General features: G+C 43.5%; 1 protein-coding gene across 1 annotated transcript in view; it reads right to left on the reverse strand.

Moving 5' to 3' along the window:
* The window catches only part of MICU2 (mitochondrial calcium uptake 2), a 1314791-nt gene extending 1290219 nt beyond the window's left edge, over positions 1-24572 (reverse strand). The window contains exon 1 of the mRNA XM_085621585.1: positions 24124-24572. Within this exon, the coding sequence (XP_085477711.1) occupies positions 24124-24330 (207 nt within the window). The 5' untranslated portion in view covers positions 24331-24572. The remainder of the gene's footprint in view (positions 1-24123) is intronic.
* Between the last annotated feature and the right edge of the window lie 1510 nt (positions 24573-26082).

The following is a 26082-nucleotide window of genomic DNA, read 5'->3' on the forward strand; positions in this document are numbered from 1 at the left end:
GGATGGGACCCGCTGTTCGCCCTAGCAGTCTTAAGTGGAATGTGTAATGGGCAGTCTGCTTTCAGTGGTTTTTTGTGTATTTTAACTTGCTGTTATGTCCGATGTCCTTCTGATGTAGCGCTTAAATAATACACAATTCAATCGTGTAACACAATGAGGTATCTTGCGCAAATTAACATATATATTGTTAATCAACTGAACGTTCTCATGTTACCGATAGAGGGATGAAACCTGGGAGTGGATGTGGCTTAGAGCTGCCAATTCTGGAACCGGGGATTCAGGGATCAAATCTCGGCGTCGGCTCAACACCCTGTGAAACTGGGCAAATCCCTTAATCTCCTCGTGCCTAAAAAACTAAACAAGTGAATGTCCTTTTGTAATGTAAGCGGTGCATATGTAGAGCACTCCGATACCATCGGGTTGAGTTCGAACAATATAAAACCTATTAAAACAAGCGCGCGCGCCTTCCACTGAAAGTTTTTAAAAAGCATCAAAGAAAGGAATGGACGGGAGGGTTGAGAGAGGGGGAGTAACAGCAGCTGATTTCAAGCACACTCGGGCTCGTGGCACCATCCACCTCACAGGAGCAAGCAACAGCCAATTAGTATGCACGCTGCTGCTCGCTCCCGCAAGGTGGGTGCCGCCACAAGCACGAGTATGTGCTTCCTAAAAGAGCAGAGCGACGGCTATACGTCCTCCTATGCAGCGCATGAGCACTGCATAGGCGAGACCTAAAAAAGCACTGGTTAGAATTCAAGATTATTGAACATCCAGAAAGCGGACAAAAAGTATTGATCACATCTATTTATATCACCCTATGCCAATGCAGAAGCATTTCCTTTTGCAATGCTTTTTGATGATTATGTTCATGCAGTGACAAAAAGGTTAAATAAGTTGTACCCGCAGACAAATCACACCTGTGCACATATGCATCAAGACACTACAGCAGCCAATCATGACCACCATGAATGCACGGGGTCATGATGGCTTGCCAATCTTGGAAAAGAAAATTACAAGAAAAATATTAAAATGTGTGTAAAAAACACCTTTTGAGAACAGAAGGGCCAGGCAGCATATTGCAGCTACCAAGCCCTCCAAGAAAGATGTACAAAACAAAACACACACACACACACACGCACGCACACAAAAAGGACGTGAATGAAAGAACAGGGGAACAGAAGTCAAATGGATGGGAGGTGTAGGATTAAAGGTAGGAGCCACTAAGCATCAAGAGCACCAACATGGAAGGAAAAGCAATGAAGATGCTGAGTGGAGGGTAGGTCAAGAAAGACAGGGAGAGGTGAGGTACGCAGTGGCTGAGCTCGGGCGACGCAGGAGGAGTAAGGGGGGAAGCAGGGCACAGGGAGAAAGCAAGAAAACACAGCAACTCGTTTGGAGTACTAACAGCAGAATAAAAAAGAAGTACGATGAATGTGAAAAGTGGAAGCTATGCTGCATGGGAGAGACAAACAACAAAAGGAAGGGCTGCCACTGAAGGTTGTATGTTGGAACAAGTTCCACAACCACGACTTCCCTAACAACGAGGGCACGACCTCGTCGTAACCACGATTATTTTTACCACGCATGCCTTTAACACGATTTTTCGTGTTAAAGGAATGAGTGTTAAAAAAAATGCTTTTCTACTACTACTCTGATCCCCCCCCAAACCCTCCTGCCCCATAAATACGAATTCACCCCACAGCCTATTAACAAACACTTTCACCCATTCCCCCTAAAACCGAATCCCAAACCCCTGCCCCCTAAAAACTAACTCAACCCCTTAAATTCTAATTCCCCCCACACCATATAAATAAACATAGCTCCATAAAAACTAATCCCAAACCCTCACCCCCTAAAAACGAACTCAACCCCCATAAAACTAATTCCCCCCACCATAAAGGCAATCACGATCACCAACGCCCCCTAAAAATGAACTCAACTTCCTACAAACTAATCCCTCCCACACCTTCTAAACAAACACGATAACCATACCCCCTAAAATCTAAACCCCAACCCCTAAAAACTAACCCCAAACCTCCCCCACCCCCTGAAAAGTAAACCCTCCTACCTGTTCCTCTGCGACGGTCCTCCGAACTCCACACTGCCCGAACACTAGACCGAATCAGCCTAGGCTGAGTCGCTGTTCAGGCAAGTCGTTCTGCTTGCGTGACTCCGGGACTCGCTGTTCCGGAGTCGTTGTTCAGGATGTTTCCCGCCACTGAACAAGAAGCAAGTAAATGAGATTGACAATGAACCCAAGCAATGACGAGCAATTGGCTGACTCGAAGTACACTGGAAGTATTGAGATTGCCTACCGTAGGTCTTTCAACAACACACAACTAAAGCTGTACAAAAGCTTCAAGCAAGACCTAAACAAGCATTTGCAATGCAATAAGTCTTGCATTTACAAGAGTTTGATCTATTGGCATTGTAAATGACAATGCCTTTCATTTATGTGTTGTTTTTAAAACGGTTAAATAAAAGGCATTGTCATTTACAATGCCAATAGCTTAAACTCTTGCAAATGTGAGACCTATTGCATTGCAAATGCGTTGGGCGCCTGTGCTATAAAGATTATTTTTAAAGTGTTAGGAAAGAGAGTGTCCTGCCTGCTGTAAGCTATTTGAGAAAATCTTGCTCAGAGGCTGTAATTAACGCCTACCGAGTAATGAAACACATAACATGCGATGTCCACATGGGAGGTTACAAAATAAGAAAAGGCGGTACTAAGGAGAGACTACTAAGCCTATTGACCAATGAAAAACCACAGTTTACAGTGGACAATGATTCAAGCCAATGAAGAATATGGGCGGAGAGTGTGCGAAGCTTCATGTCCATACCTGAATACAGCACGCCTCGCAGAGCAGTGCACGTGCCACCCAGGCTCACCCTAAAAAAGACATTAGAAATCAAGGACTACAAGCAGACATGTTTGGAGGAGAACAGTCTTATTTAACCCCTTGTGTGCCCATGACGAGCTGGACTCGTCATGGAGCACAGTCGAGGCATTCCCTGGGGAATCCCTCTGGTGCGGGCACCAGAGGGATTCCCTTTTACTGAAAATAGCCTCGGGAGCTGGGGAAGAGCTTCCCCAGCTCCTGAGGGCCCCCCCCCCCCCTGCTTTCAGTGTAATGACGATCGGCGCGCACGTCGCGCCAACGTCATTACACTGAAACTGAAATGAGCCAAGAGGCTCATTTCAGTTTCACTTTGCACGTGCTCAGGGGGCTATCTCAGCCCCCTGAGCACGTAGAAAGACGGGAGAGGTATCGTTGGAAAGGGGAGAATCTCCCCTTTCCAATGGTACCCCTCCCCAGTGGATCCCTGCTTGGGGATCGCCACAGGAGGGCTATCCCCAAGCAGGGATCCACCCACTAGACACCAGGGAGGCACCGTTTTTATCGGGAGACCCAGGGGAACACTGGGTGGTAGGAAATTTGTGTCAGCCCGGTGATGCCACAACTTTCCCACACAAAGATGTGTGAAAAAGGTGATTTCAGCTAAATTTGAGGTTTGCAGGGCATTCTGGGTAAGGAAACGTTGGGGTATCCACGCAAGACATACCTCCCTGGAATCCCCCGGGTGTCTAGTGTTCAGAAATGTGTGGGTTTGGTAGGTTTCCCTAGGTGCCGGCAGAGCTATGGTTCAGAAACTACAGCTAGGCACTTTGCCAAAAAAGGGTAATTTTTCACAGCGAAATTGAGGTGTGTCCACGTTGCGTTTTGCGCCGTTTCCTGTCGCGGGCACTAGGCCGACCCACACAAGTGAGGTACCATTTTTCTCGGAAGACTTTGGGGAACGCGGGGTGGGTGGAAATTTGTGGATCCACGCAGATTCCAGAACTTTCCACCAGAGAAATGTTGGGAAAATGTGTTTTTTTGGCAATTTTTTAGGTTTGCAAGGGATTCTGGGTAACAGAACCTGGCGGGAGGCAGTCAAGTCACCCCATCCTTGATTCCCCTGGGTGTCTAGTTTTAAAAAATGTATAGGTTTGCTAGGTTTCCCTAGGTGCCGGCAAAGCTAGAGTTAAAAAACTACAGCTAGGCACTTTGCTAGAAAAGGGTAATTTAGCATTGTGAAAATGTGGTGTGTTCACGTTGGGTTTTGAGCCATTTCCTGTCGTGGGCACTATGCCTACCCCTACAAGTGAGGTACCATTTTTATCGGGAGACTTAGGGTAATTCAGATTTGTAAAGGAACTGTTATTACCTATTGACTTTCGATGCATTTCTGCCTTCCAAATGAAAGACATTGTGTAAAAAAGAAGTCATTCTAAAAAATGACTGATAATTCTCATGCTAGTATGAGTATCCCAATTTCGGAAATGTGCAAATATCTACTGGTTTCTAAACTCTATATTTTGTTCCCATTTCAGAAATACATAGGTGTCTTTCATACCGATTTTTCCATGTACACATTTTTACAGAATAATATATATACCCGGGACATAATAAAAAACCATTGCAAGTTGCTGCTCAGTTTTTGGCTCTGGGTTCGTCGGGTTCTTGGTGAACCTACAAGTCCTATATATCCCCACAACCAGTAATGTCCAGCGGATGTAACGGTATATTGGTTTCAAAGAGCTGTCAAAATTAGAAGAAGTTACAGGTGAAAACGTTGACACAAAAGGCGCTTTTTTTCAACACATTTTCAATTTATCCTATATTTAACTGTTAGTTTCTATAAAGAAACCTTGATGGATCTACACAAATGACCCCTTGCTGAATTCAGAATGTGGGCTACTTCTCTAAAATGTATAGCTTTCCAGGATCCATTATTGCTTTTGTACCCATTTCTACCATTAACTGGAACGAGGTTGAAAGCACAAAAAATAGCAAAAATAGGCTATGTCCCAGAAAAAGACCAAAACTGTGTAAAACATTTTGGGTTTCTGACAAAAGTCTGGTATCCCCTAAAAGCTGGGAAAATGGTGATTTCAGCCCCACAAACCCTTTTTTATAACGTTTGCAGGGAAAATCCCAGATGCTTTCATTTGCAGCCCGTTTTTCCCATTTTCCCCCCAAAAAACTAACTTTTGCTGTATTTTGGCTCATTTCTGTGACCCCTCCAGGGGAATCCACAAACCCCGAGTACCTTCAGAATCCCCATGATGTTGGAAGAAAAGGACATAAAATTTGGCGTGGATACCTTATGTGGTCAAAAAGTTACAGGGGCCTCAGCGTGCACTACCCCAAATAGCCAAAAAAGGGCGTGGCACAGGAGGGGGAAAAGGCCTGGCAGCGAAGGGGTTAAACTCGTGGCAGTTTCAGGACCCAGGATATAGAGCTATACTCATCGTACCAAGCACTGGTCGTGTGAAAACGGGTTTCTACTCAAATCTATGCTAGTGAGTCTAGGAGGGAACAGGCGGTTTATGCTGGGAATGTCCTAAAAACATCCCCTTCTGGTCTGAAGGAGCGTGGTTTAAAGAAGAAATTATGTGGCTCTCTCTCCAAATGAAACACCACCAAAATACTATCATGAGATCTTAGTAATCCGGCCTCTTTGAAACCTACATTGATTGCACAATTGTGCAGCTGCTAACAGAGTGAAGCTTGTTGCTTGGCTTTGTTTCCAAAGTGCAGCGAACACAAAATGACTATCTGGCTGAACAAGGGTCCTGATGTATCAAAGGGATGCACCCATTTTGAGTCCATTGGGGAAATGCATTGATACATAAGCGCCTTGCTGTTGAATATATTTGCATGTGTGCAGATGTTTTATTCCCCCTAAGAGTTATCAGACTTACAAAGACTTAAAAACACAATTAATAATGGACTATCTCTACCCTGTTGAACTAACCATTCATTCAAGACAGTAATTCAGGGTAAATAACTATACTATTGTTTAAAGGTTATGGCAATAATTAAATTGGCAATGTCAAACTTACAAGATTTACATGAAGGACTTAGACATATTGTTCCGGATTCAAACTCTGGCTGTGCATGCATCAATATTATCTAGGATTGAAGGATGAGAAGGAAGATGCATATAGTATTTTAAACGTGTTGACTTATTTGTAGGATCATGAACTACAAATATCAGCGGCCTAGTGTTAATGCTCTCACCTGCAGCTAGGGTGTTTTGTCTTAATATCTCTTACGCATCAATAACGTATCCTCCTTAGACAATCACAATGAAGGATTGCAGCGGTTATAAGGATGAAAAACAACACAGAAATGCCATTTCACTAATACACCTGATTTTATATAGAACATGTATTTGACCAAGTAAAGATACATATAAATAAAAAAGCACACACAAGATTCATTTGCAAGTGCACAGCAAGGTCAAGATATTGACAGCTGTCAGTAAAATATTAATCCCTCGAAAATTCCAGTCAACCAACGTTTGCACTGAAAAGCGAAAAAGGAGAAAATTAATTTTCTCCTTGACTGCCTGAGCTGGTAAGTCTGGCACTCTTCGACTATCCCTCTAAATTCATGCACGAATAGGACAGCTTAGAGCTCTGCTGCTTGAACTATGACCCCTTGCATCAAGTAGCACAGCTACTGAAGAACTCCCACAACTGCTGTACATTCCTCAAGCTCCATCTCTCAATAGTTCTGAAGCACCAAGTCTGCATGGGGTTCGCTCTTCTCCTTTATAAAGTTAAAAAAAACAAGAGAAACTCTAAAGGTCAATAGAGCTCACAAATATAATTCTGAGTTTTTTTAAACAGCAATATGCCAAGTGTGGTATTTAGAGAGGAACACGGAATTGGAATTAGTGGACCGCTACACTTATATAAACATTATCAGTCCTCGTAGGATAGATCAACAAACGGTAAACAGCAGATCAACCTACAGCATTAAGACACGGACCATGTGTATATCGTCTCTGGCCAAATCCTGTTTCTGTCCGATGGCTGACACCTATAACCTTGAACTGGCTGAATTGACACAGACCGAACAATGACTGTTTTTATAAGTGGCGGCCCCGAAGGAGTGATGCCACGTCCCTCCGGAAATTTCCTCATGCCTTTATTCTTTCCTTTCTCCCTTCTCCTCTTCCTTTTGTTTCTCATTTCTTCCTTGGTCTTCACCGGGTGCCGCGTATTTGAGTATCCAATGGGGGTGGGGGAGGGTTGTTGTTGTGGGATGTTTATCGTTCGTTATGCTTTAGTAGTCGTTTTTGGTTTATTTGGAGCCCATTGCTATGTGTAGCATGCCACATTTCAGTCTTTTGTTACACTTATTTATAGTCTACTATTGATGCTAATGTGATCATGAAAGGATCCACCATTACTGATCTACATGTTAAATGTCTGTCCTGGAATGTTAGAGGGCTCTCCTGCCCCAAACAAAGTAGGCAAGTATTGGCATATCAGACACGACACTCCATACAGATAGCGTTACTTCAGGAGACGCATCATGCACTCCTTCCGTCTCATGGTTTCGCAGCGTCCTGGGACCAACATCCATTTTTTTCCTGCTATAGTACATATTCACGTGGAGTGTGTATACTTGTGCACCGCACACTTCCCTTTCGCGCGGTGTCGGTTACATCAGACCCAGACGGTAGATTTTTGCTGGTCCAGGGACTTATTGGTTGGCAGCCCATATTGCCGGTAAATGTTTACGCCCCCAATGTCGACACATTTGATTCCTTTACTACAATTTCATCACATATGAACAGTTATGGCTCAGACAAAATCCTGATTGGGGGGGGAGGGGAGGGTTAACCTCACATTAGATTCGGACACTTCTGGACTGGGCTGAGTCACTAAACCTCTGGCCATTAAGACCCTCCTTGCACTCCTGCGATCATCACTGCTGGCGGATCCTTGGTGTCTCAATCACCCGGGAGTTCTTAATTATTCTTTCGACTCAGCCCCGCACGGCACCTGGTCGCGTATATCTCACTGCTATTTAACACTGCAGCTATTGACGGATGTGCGCAGAGGGGAGTATTTCCCTCTTACCATATCAGACCATTGACCGGTATTATTAGAAGTCGCTTTTCCATCCATCCCCAGGCAACGCCCTTTATGGCGATTCCCCACACATGCACTATTAGACTGTGTTCCATAGTAAAATCGGAGATGCTATAACCGAATTCTTTGAGCTGAATGAGGGCCCCATTGAGTCCCAACTCACGCTTTGAACGCCTTCAAGGCATTCATTTGCGGCGCATGGATCTCCAAGCACGCTGGAGTCTTACGTTCCATTGGGACTGAATTATTGAACATTGAACAGAAACTGAAAGACATGGATACCCGCATGCAAGCTTTTACACAACCGCTCAGCTTTGATGGCCGATTTTACAGACGCTGCAGTTCGTGAGGTCAAATGTTTAGGTAAATATGCTAGAGCGCGGACGTACGGGGAGGGAGAGAGACCCGGCAGAACACACGCACACCTCCTTAGACCCCAATACCAATCTACATTTATACGTAGGCACTGACTGACCAGTGACGGCAGGGACGGATATCACACAAATTTTCCTTGACTACTATACCAAATTGTATCAGACGAGATGCCCGCCCAGTGGACAGGCCCTAGATGCGCATCTTCTAGAAACAGCCATGGTATGGTTAGAAGATGGGCAGCGAGAGTCCTTGGCTTCCCCCATAGACGAAGATGAAATTAAGCAAGCCATTAAGGACCTATCCAGCAGCCTCGCTACGGGGTCCGATGGGCTTTCCAGGGATTTTTACAAAGCATATCAAAGTGATCTAGCTTCCTACCTCCTGGAAGTATATGACGAATCATTACAAACTGGTGCCCTCTCACCGACTATGACCGAGGCAATTATTACATAACTGCTTAAACCTGGTAAGTCCCCTCAGAAATGCCAATCCTACAGACCACTCTTGCTGTTAAATCACAATTATAAAATCCTCGCTAAAGTACTGGCCACTAGATTAGCGCTACTTGTCGACACCACACTGTGCCTCTACCATGCTGGATTCATACTGGGCCGATCTACGACACTTAACCTACGTACAATTTTTTCGGTAATCAATCAGATGAGGCCACCCTGCAGGCAGTCGCAGTGATGCCAAAAAGGCCTTCGACTCTTTGAAATGGCCTTTTTTTAATTGCAGTTATGCAGAAACTGGGGATTCCCTGAGGTTTTTTGAAGTTAGTTGGGTTATTATATTCTTTCCCTGTTGCTCGTCTCAAAATAAATGGGATGCCCACTCTCGCCATTATTATTCATAATTGCTATGGACCCACTTGCCTGTCATATTCAGGAACGTGAATTACACCGAGGACTGCAACTCCATACGGGCCCCCTCACGGCATCTTTGTACGCAGACGATGTTATGTTATTTGTACGACACCCCGAAGAAAATTTGCATCCTCCACGAGAAGTAGTCTGATTCGGCGTCCATTCGAGTCTGGTCATTATCTGGACCAAACCTGAAATATTTGCCCTGACCCCTGGCACCCACCCCAGCGACCTTGAATTTCCTCTGCGATGGTGCACTGAGCCTCCCAAATATCTGGGAATATATCTACATTGTGATGACGCTGAAGTGATTCGGTTAAATTATCGACCGGCAATTGACTGGCTCGACTCACTAATCCATATTTGGACAAAACTTCTGCTCTCAATAGCGGGTAGAATGCGGTCATTAAGATGGTAGTGTTCCTGCGCTTCCTGTACCTTTTTTTAAACATCCCCTTACTGTTAACAATGACCTTTTTTGATACACTTCGTTGACTTTTAACCTGAATAATATGGGCAGGTAAACAGCCGAGAGTGAACCTGATCACATTAACCATGCCTTTTGAACAAGGGGGCTTTGGTGGCCCTGATTTCTATCTTTATTATTTGATTTCCCAAACCCACTTTACATACTACTGGTATCATCCAGTCGCCCGATTACAATACCTTAAACCCGATAGATCACAGATACACCCACTCGCTTTATCGACACTGCCACCACAGGGGCTTCCCCGCAACCGCACGGATATTCAAACATCCATGTTGGGCATGGACTAAACTGCGAAAGTACTTGAACCACGCATCTCTCTACTCCCAGCACATACCGTTGACCGACAACCCGGCAATACCACCTGCCTTGGAAACAATCACAAAGAAAACACTAATTAAAAACAGGCTCTTAACATTGGGTGATCTGTTCCATGACTCCAAGCCATGCTCTACTGCATAACTAGCCACACGAAGTGCCAATACACACATGGACACATTTTTACTTCATAGTACCTGCAATTCCTTACTAAAAATACTACCCGATCAATCGTCCGAACCGGACGAATTCCCACCACTCCCATTTGTCATAACATCTCCAGACAGTGCTCATCTAGTTTCTCGTATGTACCATCTGTCATTATCCCTCCGCCCAAAGGTCGGCACCAAGGCGCGCGCATCCTGGGAACAAAACTTGGAATTGATTATAACTGATGACATATGGCGCTACTGTTGCTTGTAGATGCGCTATGTTTTGAGCAATTACAAGCACAAACTGGTACATTTTAAATATTTACATAGAATCTATGTCACTTCCAAACTGATGGCTTGAATGAACCCTGCAATGTCTAGCGCCTGTGCAAGATGCGGTACCCTTGAAGCGGATTTTTTCCACCTCGCTTGGAATTGTACCCCGGTAAATATATATTGGGTGGAGGTATTTAGACGACTCTCTATCATGATAGAACATACTATGTCCCCTGAACCATTGACGGCTCTATTAGGATATGTTAAGCCCTTAAAGAGAGGCATCAGACGCTTTAGCGCTATTGCTCCATCAAGTGTGGCTCCGAGATCCCACTTATTGTGACACTATGAGTGACATTTATGCTACATTGTTACCAGCCACGTCACGCCCTCGTGATATTTGGCAACCCCTTAAAAACTATTTGCAATCACACTCCACAGAAGCTTAATGGTGCCGCTATCACCCATTGCAAAGCTTTGAAGGCATATTGGTTGTATAAAAAGCTGGACCAGGACCTGATGTGACGTTTACGTTCGCTATTATTCATAGACTGTTTAAGAGGAACTGTTAAATTGGATGAGCATGCTTTCCATATTGTAATCTGCACGATTGATCCATTGTCCCCGTTTTGTAGTGATTTTTTGTATTTTGTTTTCTTTTTACTGTAGATTAAATGGAAATATTTGAATGTACTGCATGACAATCTGAGATCCCCATCTGTGTATGGGATAACAGCTATTATGTTTCTTAACTACAGTCTGGTTGTATTTTTCTCTTGAAAAATTTAATAAAAAGAAATAAAAAGAAAAAATAATACAGTTTTAAGAGTGGGTTGGATGAATTTTAACAAAAGGTATGGCGACTTGCCATTTCTGCCTCACAGACCGGCTCAGGGCAAGAAACTTCCAGACCTCACACATTGGTCATGAACTTGGTCAACAAATACAAATGTGCATTGGGGTCAATTGTAAATACAGACCATGATCCCCTACCCTAGGATTAAGTACTTTCATTATAAAGGAAGCATTTAAATTGGAACTGGGCCGCCTTTCAACTATTTCACACATTTCAAAACTGTTGTATGTGCCTTCTGGACCTTTAATTTTAGTGGAAAATTAGGATGTGCGCGTCAGGAGACATGTCAAGAGACATGCTTTACTACTTCTAGCTTGGTGAAGCAACTGCACAATACTCCATACAAACTCAAGCCGAGTTTGCATCAGAGAAGGAAAGGCTGGGGGACATCACAGAGTGTTGGCACTGTCTGGTGTGAGGCGCCGCATGTGTGAAAATTGCATTTAGAGACAGCTTCCCCAACAACAAATTACATTTTCCAACAGTTCCTGAAATCTCCAGTTGTTTGGACATAGTCGCAGCCAAGTTGAATTATCCGGTATAACTTTCCTCATATTTCACTGCTACAATGCTACTCATCCAGGAAATTCCTACTTGGATTCAGGATTTTCTTTTGCAAAGATTCATTGCTTCCTTCGGAGTTTGTTGGGAGACAGATATGAATACAGAGAAGAAGTATTATGAAAAATGTATGGCTGGATTCGGAGTAGGGCGGTCTTGAGACTGCTGTACCATCAGTAACGGTCTGACTGCTGCCTCCTCGTTGGTCAGACCACCACAAAACTGCCACCAGGATCCTGGATCTTGACAGGGCAGCAGTGGGGAAAGCGGCAGTCTCTGGTGGCAGTGCCGTTGCCTGCACCGCAGTGCAGATTCCGATCTGCCTTACCGTCAAACTTTTCATAGCCGGGACCCCACGATGAAAACGTTTTCGGAAAGGCAGGAAAGGAGCCCCAAACTTGGCCGCAGGGCGATTTTGGCCATTGGGCAATTGCATGGGGGCACATCTTGTGCCATCCTCTGCTTGCACTGTCTGCCATGCACGACATGGTGCATGGTACACAGTGCACGAGGTGCAAGCGGAGCTGCTGCGGATATGCTTGAGGCTCTCTCTGAGCCTAAGCATGCAGCTGCTGTGGCACCGTCAACATCACCAGCCCAACGGTGTACTCAGAATAGGACAGTCAGGATGACGCCAGCTTGGCGGCATTCTCCCAACAGCCAAAACGGCCGTCCGGCAGTTCGCCCACCGATCTCAGAATCGGGCCTAAGAAATGTTGAGGAAGGTAACTTTGAACTATTTTGAACATTTCACTTTGAGCATGGCCATACACTTTAGGAATGTATCCATTTAAAACTTGGGGGTTGATCCTGTGAAACAACAGGAAGAGTTTTTTATGTCAAGATAATGTTACACATGAGATTGTTATACATGATATGCGCAAGATACTCAGACCCACAGAACTGTACTGCTTGTTAGTAACCTTTCCATTAACATAAAAGTTTAACTAGAAAAGAAGATTATTTCCAGCACAGACATCATAGTTAAGAAACTTGGGGTTGTTATCATACTTATAGGAAGAAGGCGTTGCACAGATATAAATATACTAATATGTTTGATTCTGTTTCAAGAAAAAGATAGTTTCATATCAGAACAAAAAGAAATAGATACATACAGCTACACCACATATATATTCTTTCTTGGTTATGGTTAGATGGCGGACTTGCGAGGCACGCTAATAAGATATCTAATATTGCCTTAAGATAGCCACTTTGCCATGCAGAGGTCAATTGTTATCAGAAATAACAAGCCCATGTGGTAGTCTGCGATGTCAGAGTGTCCCTGTTTTGGTCCTTGGGACATTGTCCCTTCCATATTTCTACTAGTGACCCTCAAATTCTCATTGAATTTGGCTATTGTTTGAGGTAGCAATAGGCAGCCGTTTGTACTACTACCATTAGATCCAGAGTACAAGGTTAGTGCCTTCCGACAGATTGATTAGTCCAAGTTATAATACAACCTGAGCAGTGGAACCAGAGACTCCATTCTTGCCCAGATATACGATACTGTAACTAAGCTACAGCAGGAGGCAAAGTCAATGAAGACTGAGAGTAAAGCTCTAGAGTCAGAGTTAACAGCAGTGAAACAAGCGATCGGTAAGCGATTAAAGGAGAGAAAAAAGAAGCTAATTAAGTGTCCTTCCTGCCCACAGATTTCAAGCGTGCAGATTCCAGGGTACCAATACTTCCCTTGCAGACACCAAGTTTGTTTCCACATTTTTGTGCTGTGGTGACTCCAATCATACCCTTAGGACCGCCAAAAAGGTTTTCTGGAGACCCAAAGAATGGTGGATTATTTCTTAATTAACCAATGCCAGATACACTTTTTATGTAAACCTATGATCTTCCCAAAACATCAAACTAAAGTAGCCTTTGTTTTATCTTACTTAAGAATGTTGCACATTAGAGCATTTCATTCGTAGAGAGAAATAATCATTTGTTGTATAATTTATGATCTATGATCATATGCAGAAATTGTCCGATAGGAAATCACACACTCTTTCTTTAGATGATGGGTCATTAACCTTTGGCCATGAAGATCTATTAAGTTATATAACCACATTCAATCACTTTGTAAAGAACGGTTGCCCAGAGGTGAAAACAAAATCCATATCCTAGCAATGTCTGCAAAGAGAACTGAAGGATATCTTGGAAACAGTGGCAATTCTCCTGCTAAGTGTGAGGAGCACACCGATTTAGTGGTTCAGATGGAACATCATTTAAATGAACACTGTTCATAAGAAACTAAAGCACTATCAATCCAGAGGAAGTCAGAAACAAATGGAGTCTCAGAAAATTCAGAACCTATGCAATTAAGCAGTGAAGGAGGAACTATATTTAAACAAGATAGAAAGGAGAGTGTATATATTGTGGAAGGTCAGTTCATTTGCAGAAGAATGCAAAAGGAAATCTAGATAGATTAAGAAAATGATCCCGAGAAAGCAAAGGCAGTGGAAGATTCGGTTCTGTGCTTAGGTCCAGAGTAGTTTCCTATACACTTGATTTCTTGGGTCTGCTTTGGAAACATAACAAAATGATTCACTTTGATTGGTCCTCAGCAGCTGAAAGTAATGTTGGGGATGTCTTAGTTGACTTTACATAACGCTCCTACTGATTGGGCAGCAAGAACAATAAAAATGAATTCTGATTATTGTCAGGTCAGGTATTTGATTACATGTATATCTTGATAAGTCATTTTTCAAATACGCTTGCAGGAATTGTTATATCACCAGTATTGGTTGTGCAATTTCCCAACCTCTTGTGATGGATAATTTAGTGATGTATTAGATTAGGAAATAAAGCAAATGTTTCGCACCCACAAAGAAGTTATTCTTGGAAGAATGATTTGGAGCCGGATTCACAAATAACTTGGAATCAATTGTATGTGCTCACTGAACTAGAAACAGGATATCTTAAGTAGTATGCAGATGAAAACCTAGCTAAAGAGTTTAGGTTAAGTAAGATTTCAACTCCCTGCTACTTCATAGTTAAATGCACGGCCATTTCTTATCCCATTTTGTATATTGCACATTAAGCTCGACTGTTCAAGTAAGCATAGCCCTGTTCTGAAATTGGCACCACAAAGCGAGAATTGCAGATTTACTAAAGTCAGCCTCTTACCACAGCTTGGTCTGTCATTGTTCAAGGCCATTTCACATTTGTCCCACAAGAAGAACCTGGCATCTGGCAGTTAGTGTCTAACAATATTTTCTGTTTTATCATGTGTCCCGTCTTTTGCTTACTATTTCCTGCATTGTGAAAAAGTTCATAAAGTAGAGCTAAAATGTATAGAATTTAGCATCATATGCTCCAACTGATCAGATTTACAGATCCTGCCTGGTGCACTCCATGCCTGGAAATGTCTTTGCTCCGAGACTGAAGAAAGCAAACACTGGACTGAACTTCACACGACGAAACCCCAGGTGATGGATTTTTCCATGAGGACTGGGGAGGAGCATGGCCAGACAGTGTTAGCATGGTGAACTAAACTGAGGTGAAGTCTAGCCGTGTTTATCATTGGTTGCTTTGCATATCTCATCTCATATTGGTTGTGAAGTGTAAAACTACACAAAAGGTTGTGGGAGTAGGAGAGGACAGGATAATAGACTGGTTGGGTAGTAAGAAAGGGAAGAGTCCTGTTATGGTAACAGTATGTGTGCAATCCACGGTATAAAGCGAGCGGGCTCTAAAGACTGGTGTGAGAACAAGGAGATGGGCCAGGAGGGCCAGGACTTGAAACCCTTGCCCTTGAAGGATGACTGGTAAGAGAAAAGGGCCCTCTGCTCCAGCCTCATCAGCCCGCTGGCTAGCCCCTTCAGGAGCATAACCAAAGAAAGGCGGAATGCAGGGAGTTGAGTGTGTGACAGATTTCCTTTCTACCTCCACTAGTTCAGTTAGAGAAATAACTGGGGGGCACTGTACCCTTCCTTCCGTTTCCTTCCCACAGCCCTTGATCAGTGTTTAGTTTGTAAAATATTAAGTGCCAGGGCTCAGACCAGGCCATTGCAGCTTGCACCACACATCACCCTTCCCATCGCTGCCAAAACAACTACTAACCATCTCTCTTGCATGTAAATGCAACAGTTCAGATTATTTCAGGTCCCCACAACTAAAGGAATGGTGAGGGAGGCAGGTATTAGCACTATTTTAATGTATATTCCTAAACAACGGTTGTGCTGCTCATCTCTAAATTAGATGAGCAGCGCCACCATGTGGTAGACCGTCAACACCATACTTAAAATGGTAAGGTGCCCGTGCCAAGCACCGGAAACGAATTAAGTGCCGGTGCTGAGCACTGGAAAGCACCGGCTCAAATTAAGCACTGCCCTTGATGGCATGAGCTGTAGCACAAGGCCAGCAGACACCTTGTTTTCAGTGTATGCATGAAGAAGTAGTAATTAGGGCAGAAAAACCTAAGCATAAGGACCCCCCCTCCACTGAAAAAGACTATTACCCAAGTTGTGTACCATCAGTATGGTAAAGTCACTTTCAAATTTCTGAAACAGAGTGTGGGACTTTGTAACAAGATATTCTTTCCTGAGCATGGCACCTTAAATTTACACTGGTAGAGCAATTTGAAAGACCTTAAAAATAAGACATGCTGAGCAATGGCGTGCATTCTTGAACTGGCAAGGGTGAGAGAAAACAAAAGTGAACTCAAATCCCAAGTCAGAAATATGATAATCACCCAGGCAAAACTGGGGTACCAAATAAGCTATATAAGGGACAGAATTAGGGCTTGTGCTTCTATTACCCCGTCTCCTCCCTATTCCCCAGACCACTAGAGGAGGATTTACTGGACGTTCTCCTCATGCCAGCTTAGAAAGTACGGGGTGCGCCCGGAAATAGGGCAGCACCAGGAAGTCCATCAGCAGATGGAGCACAAGGAGGTAACTTCCAAGTGAATGCTGTGAGCAACTCACAGTAGAGAACAGGAATGGGGGCGCAAGTATATTTAGAAAATACTGTTTCCACTATTGTGAAGCAGACTACGTCAAAAGTGTTTCTAGTCAAAGCTGTGTCCCCCCGAATATTGCCATATTATTGTTCAAACAACCTAGGAGCAGGATTCAAACAGAAAGGGCGAAATACCTTCCCTCACTCACTCGAGTGATTTTGACGACTAAGACACCACTTTAACAACTCCCGACACCCACCTTCCATTAAGGGACTATGCCGCTCCTGTGGGTAAAGTTAGTGTTCCTGTCTTCTGGGCCCATTATGATTTGAGGAGCATTAAGAAACAATCCAACCACGTTCATGGAAAAATTGTAAAGTGTGTCTGAAGTGAACAGGCCCAACTGTGCTAATGAAAATCAATTATTGCATTTGATGGTGCCAAATGAAGTGCAAAATCAATTGCTTGATAAGTCAGGTGTCCAAGACAGGACCCGGGGAATGATTGGGCCCTGAACGTGGCAAAGGATGCTTTATCAAATGCAGTTGTAGAAATGTGCCTGATGAAAACAAATTGAACCAAGATTTTGAACTTTTAGCAAGATAAAGGAGAAACACAAGCTGATTCTCCAGACAGGTCCAAGGATGTTAGAAATAGTATCACTCATTAGTTGTACACCTAGTATACTAATTTAACTTTTGTAGTAGCTTATTATATATGTTTAACATAAAACTTACACTCATTGGATAAGGTCATCAGTGATTTCATTTGAAATGTCATCAGTGATGTCACTGAATGTCATGAGTGATGTAATATGTGAGGTCATAGGCAGTGCATTGCGGGGGTGTACGTTATAGTTAGCTCAAGAAACTATACCTGCTGAATTTCTCTGGTTTTGTACAAGTGAAATGTGAGCCTAACTATAACATCCCTGGAACCTTTGGTTTTTAAATGAATTCCCAAGTTTAAAAAAAATTCTATTTCCTAACTATAACATGTCTGTAACCTTTGGGTTTTTTCAGTGAATATATATTATATGAGTCAAGCACAGAGTCATACCGCTACCAGTAACATATTACATCCCCAAGGATGCAATAGCACCAAGTATCTGCAATAAAGCTACCTTCTGAACAGTCAGCCAACAGTGAAAAATTTTATTGAGGATATTCCTTTATGCCCACAACCAAAATGATCCCCCAACATAAAGCCTGCACGCCACTGGAGCTCTACCTAGTACCAGGGACATGGAGAACTACATTGCACCCCAGAGACCGCGAGATTACTTCCGGCCACGAGTACTTAAAAAACATGAGACATCAGACCCCCGGTTTGAAACTGAGTGCCGGCAACACCATTAAAGTAGGCGACAGGATCACTGCAGGTATCTAGCCAGGCACTTGGCAAGGCAGTGCACTCTCGCACATCTGTCAGAGAGGGATTTCCTTATCTGGCAAACTCTCTTACCCCACCCACGCCCCATCCAGAGACCAATGAACCTGAAAGGTGAACAGCGCACGCCACGGTCAGCGCCTAAAGTAGGATTCTGCAATACAGGAAAAAAAGATTCAATTCATGTGCAATGTAATCCCTGGTCCCAACTGGCAGCAACACGGACAACCTAAAAGATCTTATATATTTGTAGAGACTGCCATGCACAGCGTGAACCCACACAGGTCCCTTGCTCTCCATGCCACTGGAATCAAGCTATCCTGGCTGACGAGGGCTGAAAGCCCGAAACCGGTCCTAGGATGCTTGTTTCCAGTCCAGGGAGGACCTGGCTTGGCAGTTCGGGCTGGACTGTTCCCATGGGGCACAGGGTCAAGACTGATTTGCATATGGCTGGGTTCAAACTGGAATGGCATGGTGAGCAAAAAAACGATGGATTTAGGCCCAGATCTCTGTACTGGGGTGAATGTATGACATTGTTCTGCATTCTGTCCATCAATTGTTGTTTTTGCATTTGTCACCCCGAGTGGGAAGGGTATGCTCAGACGTGAGTCCCTTGCTCTCCATGCCACTGGAATCAAGCTATCCTGGCTGACGAGGGCTGAAAGCCCGAAACCGGTCCTAGGATGCTTGTTTCCAGTCCAGGGAGGACCTGGCTTGGCAGTTCGGGCTGGACTGTTCCCATGGGGCACAGGGTCAAGACTGATTTGCATATGGCTGGGTTCAAACTGGAATGGCATGGTGAGCAAAAAAACGATGGATTTAGGCCCAGATCTCTGTACTGGGGTGAATGTATGACATTGTTCGGCATTCTGTCCATCAATTGTTGTTTTTGCATTTGTCACCCCGAGTGGGAAGGGTATGCTCAGACGTGAGTCCCTTGCTCTCCATGCCACTGGAATCAAGCTATCCTGGCTGACGAGGGCTGAAAGCCCGAAACCGGTCCTAGGATGCTTGTTTCCAGTCCAGGGAGGACCTGGCTTGGCAGTTCGGGCTGGACTGTTCCCATGGGGCACAGGGTCAAGACTGATTTGCATATGGCTGGGTTCAAACTGGAATGGCATGGTGAGCAAAAAAACGATGGATTTAGGCCCAGATCTCTGTACTGGGGTGAATGTATGACATTGTTCTGCATTCTGTCCATCAATTGTTGTTTTTGCATTTGTCACCCCGAGTGGGAAGGGTATGCTCAGACGTGAGTCCCTTGCTCTCCATGCCACTGGAATCAAGCTATCCTGGCTGACGAGGGCTGAAAGCCCGAAACCGGTCCTAGGATGCTTGTTTCCAGTCCAGCGAGGACCTGGCTTGGCAGTTCGGGCTGGACTGTTCCCATGGGGCACAGGGTCAAGACTGATTTGCATATGGCTGGGTTCAAACTGGAATGGCATGGTGAGCAAAAAAACGATGGATTTAGGCCCAGATCTCTGTACTGGGGTGAATGTATGACATTGTTCTGCATTCTGTCCATCAATTGTTGTTTTTGCATCTGCTGTGTTCGTCTCTACGCCAGGACCCTCCATCAAACCAAGCAAAAGGAGTGAGCATTCAGTTTGTCAAAACTAAGGCCCCCTCCCCCACCCATAGCTCCATGTGTTTAATATGAATAGACAACTGGAAATAAACCTGTGCTCTTATGGCTCTTTTTTTGTCCCTTCATCCAGAAGCCATTTACAAGTGGCGGAGTTCTTCACCAACCTGATACAGGGGAGATGTTAACACTACTTGCTTGTGCATTGGCTCAAATCATATGATACGTAAATGTTTGAGGCCATCTGTCTGATTCTTAAGGTGCTTATGAGAAAGAGGTAAGCCCTGTGGGAGACCTTCAGTGACTAAGTATAAGGCCTACAGAAAATTTTGAAACGTGTTGGAGTAATAAGTGTGTATCGAGGGCACACCCCAACAAAGGCCAATAAAAGAAAAATGACAGTAATCAAGAGGATCGAAGCCTCCCATACAAGCATCTAAGGGTGAAATACTGTGCCCTAACCGTATAGGACCCTCTTTTGTACTTGTAACAACAAAGAGGACACAGATGTATTCCCTTTGCTGAGATCATTTATGTTGGACACTTGTTTTTGTTGCTATGGTCATAGGTGAACTATGTGAATAAGTAATGCAGGTTTGTTTTGAGTGGTACGTCATTTGAGTGTAGTCAATTGTATTCTTTTGTGAATTAAGTCTATTGTGGACAGACTAAATGTTCACAAGAATGTACACCTCGTCGCTAATGTTTATGTTTTGATTATGTCTAAACTGTTTTGTCTTGATTCAAATATATTCAGTATATGTTTTAGTGCAGGTACAGATGTGCCATAAAACAACTGAGAATATTACTAACGTATTATTTTAAGGTGTCAGTTTCAGTTCAGGTGTCAATTGGAGTTGTATTGGTCATTAGAGGTTTTTAACCTCAATATTTGGAAGTAAGAATTTTGCAAATTAATGTGATGAGCATTTTTGTGTCAGCAAACACTAACTGAATTTGCCATAAAGAACTTGGATTTTTAATTAGCAGGTGAAAAACTACTTCTAATTGTTTGCGGTTTTTAATATGAATAGAAACACTAAACTTTTGTCTACGATCCTATGGAATGATATTTTTAATGTTTTTACTTACTATATTGACACAAAAGTTAATAAACGTACGGAAACCAGGCTATTAGTAGTGCAGTATGTAAGGCCTGCAGAAGCAATAGATCCACAATTAACCACTCACTGGGAACCAAGCACCCAATTGTAGAACTTGACTCTCTCTGGGTAGCGATGCAGAGAAGCCGAAAGGCCTACCCAGAGGAGGTGGTGTTAGCTAATAATCAACATTCACTGGCTTATAATAATAATAATAACACTCAATAAATGATTGTCCAGCTTGTGCTTTTTCTTTACAAAATAAAAAGTAAATTAATTACACACACACACACACTACTTAATACTATACAGTAATTTACTAATATGCATAAGGCTGATAGAAATACATTTGATGACCTTACATGTGACCCTAAAGGGTCATAACCCCAAAAATCACAGCATCCTTCTTCCATAGAATATAGCAGATTAACATAAAGGAGGTTGTCACTTCAAAACGAACAGGCCTGTAAGCTTTATAAATATTACTATACTTGAAGGCCAGCATCACATGTTATACTGCATTACTCGATTATCGACTTCAGTAACCATAATCCATCTGCAATCGTTATAATAATAAAGCATTACAACCATGTAATCAAGTTCCACTACACCAAAGTGCATATCAACAAAGTGACTGTACCACCTATCTCCAAAACTATATGAGAAAAATACCTGTATAATCAGTTTCATTGATGGCAGTACACAATTAATGAGATGTCAATTGAACGTTTTTGATTCACCATTTTTGTTTTAAATTGCGGGCAATATTAAGTGTCATTATTTTGTGTAACATTGTACAACGCATTGGGCTTCCATACTTTTAGTAGGATTTCAATACATGTGAATGTTTACACTGATGTTACCAGACTGGAGGTGCTTAAAGTGGGTTGAATATGAACTTGTGGAATTACAATGTAGATTGTTTTCTATCTTTTTTTTAGCCCCGAGAAGATTGTGGGGTACGCCCCTTGAATATGAAACACATGTTGGCTTTAAGGCTAAAGAAGAAAGGAGGCGGCCAACAGGCAAAAAATTAAAAATATTATTTAAATTGTAATGTTGAATATACGTCTATGTACTTTGACATGTAATATAGCACGTGCTCGAGGATGGAATGTGATTTACACAGTGGTCTGATCACTAGATTTGGGGAGTTGGAAGAATCTCCCAACCTTTTGAAGTATTTTAACCGAAATAGCATCAGTTTAGAAATAGGGGAGGGGGTTAAGTAAGTGCCATATCCCTATTGGATCACCCCTCCCGAGACTTAGATCTGGGGAGATATTGTATACAACAATGGGATTGTAGCCCACCCTTGCTTAATATTTACTGGCTTCATTGTCACTCTTATTTTCTGCCTTCTAATTGACCAGCACATGCTGGCTTCACTTCCTCTTCTTTTGGCTGGAGCATGAACCAAGTACTGATTGTTATCCTTCCACTAATAGCGCTGTGTTTGAAGGTCCACTTTTATTTTTTTCTTCTTTCCTGTTAAACCTTTTGTCATTTATAGCTAAGTTTTATTATGCCACAACCACATCAAAGAAGCGGTTGTCTCCTTTGAAATGGATGTTTATTGTTATAACAGATCTTATCTGCTGTTATATTGATAACAGATGTTATCTGCTTCCAAATGTAAATCCACCAAGCCATGGACATAAGTGCAAATGCTTTATTTATGTGATAATAATAATAATTATAATAATAAGACTGGAGCTTGTATAGAACAACAGCTACCTCAAACAGAGGTGTCCCGGCGCTGTAGTAGCAGGCATTTTGCGCGGAGGGCTACGAAACCTAAAAAAAAATAAAAAATAAAAAAACTCGTCCTCGTCGTCCTGTGCTAGGATATTTTGCAAAAGGACCGGGTTTTTTTTTTTATACATCGGAAGAGTAACTGATTTGCACAGAATTACAGGGGTGTTGTGCAGAGACCTAATAAGCATTAGCAACGCAAGCAGGTCTCACCTTTTAGATTATTGGCTTTCCCATTTCCTTTTCTTGTGCTGTATAGCACAGCATGGGCATCGTGGACTTTTTCAATGATATAAAGCCATGCTGTATAGCACCATGGCTGCTGTGCAGCATGGCTAAAAATATATATATTTTTTAAAAAGGACTATAATACATCAAGCACTAAGGCACTTAAAAATACTTTTCAGAAAAAAATGCATTGTCCCTGGGTGCATCATAGGACTGTTTTTTTAGTTAGTTTTAACCACACTGCAAAGCATCTGCGCTGCTGTATAGCATAGCTACAAAACATTGCCAATACCTAATAGGCGTGACCTATTGGCATTATCAATGCTTATTTGCACACAGGACCTCACTGTGCCTCTGGCTAGGTTGGAGTTGTGTCATTGCCTATATGGTTTAATCCTAATTACTAATATACTTTATGTGCCTGACCCTCACACCTCCTCTTACATCATACTGCTAGGAATTGAGCCCCAAGACAAGATAACAATCCCTCTATAGTCCAGTGCTTTAAATGAAATTGTATAAGTGCTGGTACTCAGTATCCACAGTACATGTTTGCTTCTGGTACTCTCCCATTACATGCACTGTAGCAGTGCTGAGAAGTGCAGGTACTCTTCCATTCAAATTAAAGAAGCGCAGGTACTCCGTTTCGGACAATACCTGCCCATTTAAAGCATTGCTCTAGTCCCTCCTGCACAATACCAAAAAGCTTCCCACATACGATCACTATAAATGCAACACTTGCCGCACACTTTCACAATAAATGCAACACTGCTAACAACGAACTCCCCAACAGGGTATTGTCCGAAAATACTCTTCCGCGCCGCACAACGACGTATGAAGGGCTGTATCAATACTACAATATATGACTACATTAACAGCGGTCACTTTGCTACTCGCAAATACAAGCAGGATGAATATCACCATAAAGACATGGTCGGAGATGATGGCGAAGCCGAAGGTATACTTTCTCTTGCAATGATGCAGTGCTGTTCTACATGACGCCCCGTATTAACACACACTACGTGAAGTAGCAGTGATGGCAAAGTGTCATGTGTCATACCGTCTGTCAGTCCCGACATTTAAACCAAAAGAACTTTGTCACAGTTTCATTTCACTATCATGTTTTTTAAATTGTCTAAAACTTGAGTGCGTGTTAGGCTAAAAAGTTAGGGCTGGCTGAAGTTGTATAGCACTACTTAAAAACAAAGTAGTGTATCGCTGGCAGGTTTCCCACAGTGTTTTGCAGGGCCAGTGTGTGCACCGAGTTGTGCTGTGCGGCTCCTCGCTGACACGTTGTGAAGTGCGAACCACGGGTTTCAGTAGAGTTTTGTCAGCCTACCTGTGCCCGAACTGTGGCTCTCCTCCCCGGGATCTCCCCGCCGCGGGCACTAGTGAGGCTGTACCAGGTCACCCCCACGCCGAGCAGCACGCCACCCGCCACGGGGGCTTTCGGCCACAGAACTCTCCGGCTCCCTGGTCTTCCAAGGGTAGAGCCGAGCAAGCGGGCAACCCGGCCCCCACATACTCTCCAGCCTGCAGCTGCCATCTTCACGGAAGTACAGGCGATCTCGCGAGAGAGAAAGCAGCAGTTGGTGATACCTCTCAGCTCGGGACAGGGCCGGCTCAGCTCCGCACCCGCCCCAAAGTCTCAATGCCGTCGGACGGGACCAGGACAGGACGAGGCGACTGCGACCGACGAAGCACTAGATGTCACAGCGCCTAGGGAACAAATACCTCTTTCAATGTCCAGTTAAGGTAATTCTGCTTTAAACTTTCCCGGCTTCAGTGGAAGAGTTCATAATGCCACACCTACTTAGCGCGCCACACCTCCCAGTGTCTCACCACATGGACCATCTAAAATCCACAAGCCTAACATTATGTCTCCCAGTGACATACTTCGAGTCACACGTAAGAAAGTAGCTAGAAAAATAAGATACCATTCCCAGTCACTTTGAAATTACGTGCCAAAACTAAGACAAGCATTTGCAATGCAATAGGTCTCGCATTTTTTTAGAGTTAGAGTTATTGGCGTTGTAATGGAAATGTATTTTACTTATGTGAGAGCAAGTGCGAAAATGATAGAAAGGGAGAGCGAGTTGCTACATAGAGATAGTTAGAGTTATCTGCGTATACAAGTGTGAGGTAGAGTGAAGAGAGAGAGAAAGAGAATGAGATAGAGATTGAAAAGAGAGTTAGAGAAAGGTAGAGTTACATGCTGGAGGCCGGGGATACTTGTAAAAAGCATAGTCAGGGTGAAGCTGCTCCCAAAGCTACTGATATATATTTTGGTGTCACGTTGTGTTGTCATACTTTATATATTTATTATTGCAATGCAAAAACAATCTATGGACGCATCATGGTGGTCCATGTAGGTTATGTATTTGTTGTTCAGGTTTAGAAGACTCATGTAGGCTTCATGTTATTAAATGCGTTAATGCACTTAACTTTCACAGATCAGTAAGCATAATGGTGTTGCTCATTAAAAATTCTGACGGGGACCAGGTATTGCTTGGATATGCAGGTTCCCAAGTCCATTTGAGTTGCTGCGGTATATGTGTGCGTCCCTGCGGCATCAGACTTTTGTGATGTGGATATAAGAGCGGCAGAAACAGCGGGACAATGTAAGAGGCGCGGGGGTCAAAGAGGACAGATGGATGTAAAAGGGACAGACCAGCAAAAATAAGTGGCGGCCCAGTGTGATGACGTATGCACGTGTATGCCTTGCCTTTTTTTTTTTTTATTATTTACGATTTCAAGATGTCGAATGTCACCTTTAGCAGTCAATTTATTTTTGAAAAAGACAGGTAATTTCTGATGTATATGTTTCCCTCGTCTTCATTTTGCTTGCAACAAAGTGTCACCCATAATCGCTGAATGCCACTCAGAATTAAAGTGAAGTTATGAAAATGTCATACACAAGCAATATGAAACCTTGGCATCTATGCGTCTCCGCTGATGCGGTCTGAAGGTGGTGGGGGGGGGGGGGCTGTTGCAGCCTCTCTGCTGATGCTGTCTAAAGGCGGGGTGGGGGGCAGAACACAGCTGGGCTGCGAGGCCTCTCTGCTGATGCTGTCCGAAGGTGGTGGTTGAGGGGGCAGAAGAGGGCTGTGCTGCGTGGCCTCTCTGCTGATACTGTCCGAAGGCAGCATGGGAGGGGGGCAGGGGGAAGCAGAAGGCTGAGCTACAGAGTCCTCTCAGCCGATGCCATCTGGGAGGGGGAGGCTGACTCGGGACTGTTGTGGCCTTTCTGCTCACGCTGTTCAAGGGGAGGTTGGAAACACAGCGGGCTGTGTGACAG

The sequence above is a fragment of the Triturus cristatus genome, chromosome 8 (assembly GCF_964204655.1).
Source record: "Triturus cristatus chromosome 8, aTriCri1.1, whole genome shotgun sequence".
Taxonomy (NCBI): domain Eukaryota; kingdom Metazoa; phylum Chordata; class Amphibia; order Caudata; family Salamandridae; genus Triturus; species Triturus cristatus.